The 9368-nt window shown below is 34.8% G+C and overlaps 1 protein-coding gene across 1 annotated transcript; it reads right to left on the bottom strand.

The window, feature by feature from the left end:
* Nucleotides 1–7930: 7930 nt before the first annotated feature.
* LOC131947144 (FMRFamide peptide receptor frpr-18-like) lies at nucleotides 7931–8950 on the bottom strand. Its single transcript, XM_059308253.1, has one exon. It carries the CDS (start codon nucleotides 8948–8950, stop codon nucleotides 7931–7933), a length of 1020 nt encoding a protein of 339 aa, XP_059164236.1.
* Nucleotides 8951–9368: the final 418 nt, after the last annotated feature.

The following is a 9368-nucleotide window of genomic DNA, read 5'->3' as shown; positions in this document are numbered from 1 at the left end:
AGGTAAAGGTAAAGGTAAAGGTAAAGGTAAAGGTAAAGGTAAAGGTAAAGGTAAAGGTAAAGGTAAAGGTAAAGGTAAAGGTAAAGGTAAAGGTAAAGGTAAAGGTAAAGGTAAAGGTAAAGGTAAAGGTAAAGGTAAAGGTAAAGGTAAAGGTAAAGGTAAAGGTAAAGGTAAAGGTAAAGGTAAAGGTAAAGGTAAAGGTAAAGGTAAAGGTAAAGGTAAAGGTAAAGGTAAAGGTAAAGGTAAAGGTAAAGGTAAAGGTAAAGGTAAAGGTAAAGGTAAAGGTAAAGGTAAAGGTAAAGGTAAAGGTAAAGGTAAAGGTAAAGGTAAAGGTAAAGGTAAAGGTAAAGGTAAAGGTAAAGGTAAAGGTAAAGGTAAAGGTAAAGGTAAAGGTAAAGGTAAAGGTAAAGGTAAAGGTAAAGGTAAAGGTAAAGGTAAAGGTAAAGGTAAAGGTAAAGGTAAAGGTAAAGGTAAAGGTAAAGGTAAAGGTAAAGGTAAAGGTAAAGGTAAAGGTAAAGGTAAAGGTAAAGGTAAAGGTAAAGGTAAAGGTAAAGGTAAAGGTAAAGGTAAAGGTAAAGGTAAAGGTAAAGGTAAAGGTAAAGGTAAAGGTAAAGGTAAAGGTAAAGGTAAAGGTAAAGGTAAAGGTAAAGGTAAAGGTAAAGGTAAAGGTAAAGGTAAAGGTAAAGGTAAAGGTAAAGGTAAAGGTAAACGTAAACGTAAACGTAAACGTAAACGTAAACGTAAACGTAAACGTAAACGCCGTAAACGCCGTAAACGCCGTAAACGCCGTAAACGCCGTAAACGCCGTAAACGCCGTAAACGCCGTAAACTGCGTAAACGACGTAAACGACGTAAACGACGTAAACGACGTAAACGACGTAAACGACGTAAACGACGTAAACGACGTAAACGACGTAAACGACGTAAACGACGTAAACGACGTAAACGACGTAAACGACGTAAACGACGTAAACGACGTAAACGACGTAAACGTAAACGTAAACAAAAACGCTATCTCCAACTCAAACGAAAACCAAATTCAAACTTAAATATTGTTTTCGACTATTACAAATTTGGCATTGTGAATCTATATATATAATTCTCTTCTTCGAGCCGTTAGAAAACAAGCTGCAAACGCTCTCCCTACCTCCCCACCCCTACATGGTTTTAATGAGCTGTGTTCACTCTAAATGTTTACAAGCAGAGCCAACGATTTTAAACGTAGGGGGGGGGGGAGGAGGGGGGGAGGGAAGGAAGGGGGGGGGGGTTATGGTCCTTAACGAGCTACTTATAGTGTTTTAAAGAAATATTTTCAGTGTCAGCGTTGGTACTGTCGAATTCACAAATTATGAATTATTGAAAATTAGAAACAACTAAATAGCGGCGTATGTTATGCCGCGGGCCGGCTTGTAATATATATTTAAAGAATAGTTGTAGGCAGCCGTACGTAATTTGTTATGATATGTAAGGAAATTATCTTTGCAAAATCGCATTGTTTTTCCCCTATTTAAAACTATTTTCTAAACAGCAATGGGACCATAGACAAGCTTTCTTTTCGAAACAATATGCAAGAAGTTGAATACGTTTTTGTAAAACATTAATATCAAGCGAGAACTGATTTATTTCTCCAGGTAAGACACCTTAGTTAATTAAAAAAATAAAGCTGAGTGATCTCCCTGAAAAATCATTTTCTCTCAATCTTTATTTTTTAAACACCTTTTTACCAAATTATGAGATCAATATCTTTGGAAATATGTTTAGAACTTTAATCGTAAACGAACAGTTCAAGCTGAACAAAACAAAAACCGAAAACATGAAATTTAAACAACACCGGAATTTTAAAAAAAAAATGAAATATTACCCATACCTTGCATACTAACTAGAGGTCAAATTAAACTAAAAACGGAAATGTATTCGGTGACGGAGATTTAATTGTTATGAAAAAGGCAATTTAAAGTTGTTAAAGAGTATCAATCCTTAACAATACTTAACAAAAAATTAACCCGAAATTGAACTGAGAAAGGAAATAAACCAGAACCTGAAATTTAACCAAAAAAGAATTTTAACGGAAAACCTTATCGAGAGATGGAAATTTGACTGGACAATAGACATAAGTAGAATTGTCAATACGTTGCCATTGGATACGCTCAATATATCATTTAATTTTAGAATAGGAATATTAAAAAAAAACTATTTCATTAATATATTTTATATTTTAATATATTTTTAGCGCAATTTCCATTCTGGAGAATTGCGTTTCTTAACCAGTCATTTCTGGATGTATGAATGTATGAATGAATGGATGTGTGTCCGCAGCTTTAAGTCGTATCTCCTCCTCAACGAAGCAATATCGAGGACTAGTTCCAAAGCAATTATGTTAAGCAAGATTCGAGGATGAACATAGGCCAAAAAAATTCCGGGTTTCTTTCATGGATTTCCCGGAAAAGCCGAAAAAAACCAGACCACTTAGCGACTTGAAACATGTACCAATCGATTTCTGCCATAATTTAGAACAATATTGCCAAAGAAAGTTTTCAAAAATATCCTTTCGTTCGGTCACAAAATGTTTTTTGAATTAATTAAAATTTGGACCGAATTATTAGGCATTTTATCCAACGACACCACACGCGTCATCACGTTCAAAAGCTGCGCCATCATGTTCAATGGCTGCGCCATCACGTTCGGTAGCTAGGCGCGCAATGGTTTTTAGTCATGTAAATCTATTGTAAATAAAACATTCAAAATACTGGAAAAAAAATTAATAAAAAACGTTTTAATAACTAACCAATGGTTTTACTAACCCTGCTCTTGATTTACGCTACGACAGAGCTATTTTTAGATAACATAAGGAAATTGCGCTTAAATGTCACTAGACTTTTTAATTAACTTGTTTTATTTAATTATTTTATAATATATTTGTTTATTTAATAGTAGTGTTGTGTTAATCTATATCTATATACTACTAAAAGTCAAGTTTGTTTACATTTTTGAATATTTATTTTTTTGTTTGTTTGTCCGATCGAATATTGTGATATGTTCGACTCTATCTGGAGAGCTGTAAAATAGTATGTAGATAGAGAATAATTTTATAATGCAGACAGACTGTTAATCACAAATTTATTTAAAGACGTTAATTAATTTATTGATTTATTCATACGTAGAGTAACCCATTTTTTAAAAAAATGTTAAAACATTGACTAAACTTTGTGGGAATAGTGACGTCACAGGTTTTTGTTTACTCTTTAGTACAATAAAATGGCGGCGTCTATCGAAGAAAATTGTGTTCCCATTCAAAAGTTTAACGCGTTCTAAATCTAATTTTCTGTCCGTTTGCTGTATTTATTACGTTCCAACACTTATATCAATTTTCAACTGTCTTTTTCATTTAGTTTTACGATAAATTTCTCTAGATCTAAAATCTGTCCAAGAAAGTTATTTATAGATCTAGATCTAGAATCTAGGACAATCTAGGTCAAATCAAAGATTTATTAGTTATAAATACAATAAAAAAAAGGGACTTAAGCAAACCAGTCGTAGATCTAGAATATAGATAATTCTATCTAGATTTAGATAAAAATGAGTTTCTGTATACTAAACTATTTTAGACCTTTATTATTTTGTATAAATCTTTGTTTGGAATATGGTAACTTTGAAATGCTCGCTCCTATTTTGTATAAATCTTTGTTTGGAATATGGTAACTTTGAAATGCTCGCTCCCGGGCCTATTGGTATAGCTTAAGATTCATACGCGGCTTAGATGCCGGTAATTTTGCTTAATTATAAACGTAAATTCTAAATATAGCTCAGTCGTAGATCTAAAATATAGATGATTTTCTTTCTAGATTTAGATAATAATGATTTTCTATATACTAAACTATTTTAGACCTTTATTATTTTATATAAATCTTTGTTTGGAATATGGTAATTTTGAAATGCTCGCTCCGGGCCTAATGATTATATCTAGATCTAGATTCTAGATCTAACCAGAAAAACTAAACTTAAGACTTAAGCAAACGAGTCGTAGAATCTAATCTAGATCTAGATAATTCTATCTAGATCTAGATAATTTCAGACCTTCTTTATTTTATATAAATCTTTGTTTGGCTAATTTAAGATGAAATTTAATTTGAAAGTTACTACTACTAGACTTAGAAGTTAGATCTAGATCTATTCGCGTAAATAAAGTTGCATAACGAGACTCAAAGTATAGTATAAAAATTCACTTGTGACGTCACGAGTAAATAGCTATGTTGGTAGAGTAGTCGGCTCTCATGCAAGTGGCACGGGTTCTAGACCAATGTCAATGATATTTTTGTTTTCAATTTTTTTTTTTTAGATGTGAATGATGAAGTTGCCTATCTGAACTTGGTAGGATACTGGGCAGGTGAAGTAGAGTTCATCTGTTTCTTTGTCCTAAGCATATGAAAGGATAGTGTGGTCAGAGACATGCTCGGCTGGAATTGTTTTTTAAACGATAAAAACATGTTGTCTGAGACTTGGCGGGACACTGGGCAGGTGAAGTAGAGTTGAGTAGGTCACCTGTGACGTCAGTATATGAAGGGATAGTCCGAAATCGGTGTTTTCGGTGTATTTAAAAGATAAAAAACATATTTTTGAATGTGGGGTCTGTTTTTTGTGACGATAAGTGACACTGCAGTAGCGTAGCGAGGAGGGGGTGGGGGGGGGGGGACACATGTCCCCGGGCGCCGACCTTAGAAGGCGCCAAAATGGGTTGGAAAAATAAATTGAAAGGTTGAGGGGGGTGCAAATCGAAAGTTTGGGTGGGGGGGGGGGGGTTCAAATCAAAATCTTGAGGGGGGGGGTGCACATCAAAGTTTGGGGGGGGGGTGCAAATCGAAATCTTGCGGGGGGGGGGGGTGAGTTCAAATTGAAAAGTTTGTCCCCGGGCGCCGGGAAGGGTCGCTGTGCCTCTGAGTGACAGACGTGATGTTTTTTGATGGATGACCCCCGAAACCCACAGTTATCCAATGGATGACGGGTACTCTAGTTAACCATAAAGGCCCTACTGCATACCCTTGCAGTTTTGCAACAATACTTTACAAGTAATCTATTACTATCTAATTTAATCTTACTTATTTTCTTCGTTATATTCATACGGTTTCATGATTTGCTGTTCAGAGCTTAAGCTTCCCTTTCCTTTAGCCAGCCACAATGAAGTCCATCCACTTGTTTCTCGCCATGTTAGCTGTGGCCTATGCCGGTGTGTCCGTGCCTCTGACCACTGCCAACATTGACGCGTTTCTAAAATCTCACAACGAAGTGAGGGCGGTTCTCAAGATTCCAGCCCTAGTAAGTTGACCTTTTTTGATATGTTAGTAGGTTGACAGTTTCTTGATATACTTAGTAAATTGATCTCTGATGATATATTTATTAATTTGACCTTTTCTTGATATATTTAGTTAGATAAACGTTTCTTGAAATACTTAGTAAGTTGACCGTTTCTTAATATATTAAGTTAGATGGCCTTTGTGAACTCAATAATGTAATAAATAGCAACCAACTGTCGATTTGCATGCACAAATCTGCGTTACAAAATACATTTATATTTGCAAGTTTACTTCTATTTGTTTTTTATAAGGTCTTTATGTTATCCGATGCTGGGTTGTATTAATGAACTTTGACTTGTGTAAAACCTGTCTGCTTCCAGCGCTCAGCTCAAACGCCACTGATATAGCCTACAAGAGCGCTTCTGCCTGGAAAAGTGAACTGGTCAATGTGGTCGACTTCACCAAATGGTCGTGTATTACAAAATCACCAATATGTGGTCACTATTTACAGGTGAGGTTTTGTCGGCTTTATGTCCTGTCGGCCTTATGTCCTGTCGGCCTTTTGGCTGTCGGCCTTTTGTCCATGTTGGCCTTTTGTCCATGTCGGCCTTTTGTCTTGTCGGCCTTTTGGATGTCGGCCTTTTGTCCTACACCCACACTATCCATTCGTATGCCGGGAAGAGAAACGTATGAAATCTACTTCAGCTGCCCAATGCATCGTTAGGTCTAAAAACGATTCTTTAATTCCCTTTGTAAATATATTTTGGTACAGTTAGTTTTATAAAAGTTAAGATGTAACCATATTGATGTAAAATTTTATTGTTGACAGATGGTGTGGAAAAAATCAACCTCGGTCGGTTGTGCCTTCACTCAGTGCGTCAATGTTACTGGAGCTATGCCCAATCTGGTCTCATGTAATTACTACCCACCGTAAATACACATTTCATTACGTTTGATACAGTTATTTACTACCCACCGTAACTATACAGTTAATTCATTTTGATAAGTTAAACTTATAAAATCTAATGTTTTCAATAGTTGTCTTCGATTAGAAGACAATAAATGTAAACAGTTTCAGTAAGTGTGTGTGTGTGTGTGTGTGCATATGCCTGTGTGCGCGTGTGTGTGCGTGTGTATGCGTGCGTACGTGTGACTGTCGGCTGAGAGTGTGTGGCCTGTAAACGTCCGCCTAGTGTGAGCACTAACCTGTGAACACACGGTGTCTCACACACCCCTAACTAGGGCACAACTGAGCAGAAAGAAAACGTTTATTTATAGATAGTTGAGGGCTGTTCAGTGACTTAACATGTTACTTGTTCAACTCTGGTCTTACAATACGTGGGCCTATTCAAATAGGCTTGTCGCTCGATAAGTAACTCAAAACAAACCGTCTCCTGGTTACATGATGAATATATATATATATATATATATATATATATATATATATATATATATATATATATATATATATATATATATATATATATATATATATATAATATATATATATAAAATCAATTTTGATATTTACATTTGATAAAAGATAATATTTTTATTAAAGATTTATTTGAAAATACTTAATAAAAATAAAGAAATAAAGATTGATATTTTTGTTTAACAATTTTCTTTTGACTTAATTTATTACAGGGGCAACTACATTGGTCAGCTGCCCTATTAGTTCTGGCACCACTTGTAACAACTGATGAGGTCCATTCGTACTTTGATGGCCAAGAAGTCGAAAATTTGAAATAAACTGTAAATTCAAATTTAAAAAGCCCTATTTTTTATGTTCTTTAAAAATCCGAACAAAATTAATTAACGTGATGGATTTAGAAGATTAAACATAAATATGTATCAAACGTATCGACACATATAGGATAACTTCCTATTCAATTATAATTAAAGGTAATTCAAATCGATAGCATTCCTTCAAATTTAAAAGAAGATAAACTCTTAAGCTCAAACGTCCATGAGGTCCATTCGTACTTTGATGGCCAAGAAGTCGAAAATTTGAAATAAACTGTAAATTCAAATTTAAAAAGCCCTATTTTTTATGTTCTTTAAAAATCTGAACAAAATTAATTAACGTGATGGATTTAGAAGATTAAACATAAATATGTATCAAACGTATCGACACATATAGGATAACTTCCTATTCAATTATAATTAAAGGTAATTCAAATCGATAGCATTCCTTCAAATTTAAAAGAAGATAAACTCTTAAGCTCAAACGTTGCTTTACCATAATAAAGTGGTATTTTAAAATTTAAACGATTATTTTTAAATGTGCAGGTAAAAGATAGCTTATTGAAGATGTAGACAATGACGTTTTGCAGGTATACTTTAGACTTCGAAGAAAGCTCATTCTTAACCTGAAAATAAAAATGTAATTACCATAACTTGGCTTACGATTTCGCATTTATTAAAATTTAGCTCGTTACTAATTAGATTGAAGTATTCCATATAGTTTTTTTTTTTAATATTGAATTATACATCATGCCGAAACAGAGTATGATTATCTTTTTACTTTTTTATTTAAAAAAAAACAAAGCATACATGAAACGAAAACTAATTCGATTGAAGTATTCCATATAGGTTTATTTAAGACATTGAATTATACCTAATGCCGATGTAGAATATGTTTATCTTTTTACTTTTTCACGACATCCCATCATTACCTGGTAGGTGGCTCTAAAATTCTTGTTGAGCAGAATATAGACGATAAAGTCAGTAGAGCTGTTGATACAACCCACTATGTTGACAAGTTGATAAAACAGTTTACCGACGTTAGAGGGCGCTTCATCAGTCAGAGAGTATGACGCGTATTCGGGGATGTATATCGGCAGTGAGAGAAAGGTTATCGTGAATATGTAGACTGCGCATACAGCCAGGAGCATGCGCGTGGTTCTGTTGCTATTTTTAGATTTCGAAGTTAGTTTCCTTCGTTTTGTTGATGTTATCTGTATTTTTATTGAGATTATTATGCAACCAACAGCGGTAAAAATTGGAGGGATGATTATACTAGAATAAACTAAAATATTTTGGATTATTTCGACTGATGGTAGATGTTCGTAGAAAAATGTTGATCTTCTAATAAGACCTACAGAAAGGTTTCTGCGTGTGTCTGTAGTATAGTCCAGTTCAAACCAAAACGTTGTATAGAGGCAAATGGAGAAGAAATAAGCCTCAAGTGAGATGACAGCAATCCATGTTCGTTTAGGAGTGATGACGCGTTTAAAACTTAAAGGAAGAAATATCACAACGAGTCTTTCAATTGTAATCAGCATAGGCAAGACGAGGCTCATCAACCCAACAGAGTAGTCCAGGAAGTTGAAGACGCTGAAGAAGAAGAAGACGACACTCGCCTCTTGGACGTTGAAGCCGAGGAACTCGTGGTCGTTGACCGCCTCGTAGAAGATCTTAGGCACGCTGTTGAAGGAGATGAGGTACGTGATGTCGGAGAAGGCTAAGGCGACCAGTAAAATGTTGGAGCATTTGTGCAAGCCGTGCTTGATGAGGACTATGATGCTCATGACGTTTCCCGTGATGCCGAATATAGCGATAGTCGGGGTGACGATGAACATGAGGATTCTTATGATGTAACGTGTGAGTTCGTCGCTTATCAGAGGCGAATCAACAGTGGTTATATTAAGAGATTCCATATCAAACAATTCGTTGGATACACATTCACACAGATTACTAAAAATTTGAATTTAGAAAGTTGCACTCAGAAATTATTTTCACATACATAAACGTATAACGTTGTGGGACTTTAAAACTGTTGAAACTTGGTTTTCTTTAAACAGTGTTTTAAATATTAGATAAATAGCAAGTTAAAATAACGATGCAGTGTTGCTTTTTAAATGCTATAAGTGCTATAAGATTACAAACTAACCGTCTCTAAGTTTTTAATAGCAGTTCGAATGCTGGTTCAAAAGAAAAACTTTTTTTTATCTGCAGTATATAACCCATCCCCGCTAATAAAACATAATTAAAAGTTTAAAGCTAACGCCGAACAGCGTTCAATAGCGAAGGAGATTTTCACATTACTCAAGCTGGAAGCACAAGGAGTATTAATTG

The sequence above is a fragment of the Physella acuta genome, unplaced genomic scaffold (assembly GCF_028476545.2).
Source record: "Physella acuta isolate Inbredline_101_S28 unplaced genomic scaffold, ASM2847654v3 ptg000584l, whole genome shotgun sequence".
NCBI classification, from domain to species: domain Eukaryota; kingdom Metazoa; phylum Mollusca; class Gastropoda; family Physidae; genus Physella; species Physella acuta.
Note: the sequence above shows the minus strand (reverse complement) of the source record. Positions and strands in the feature narration are given on the sequence as shown.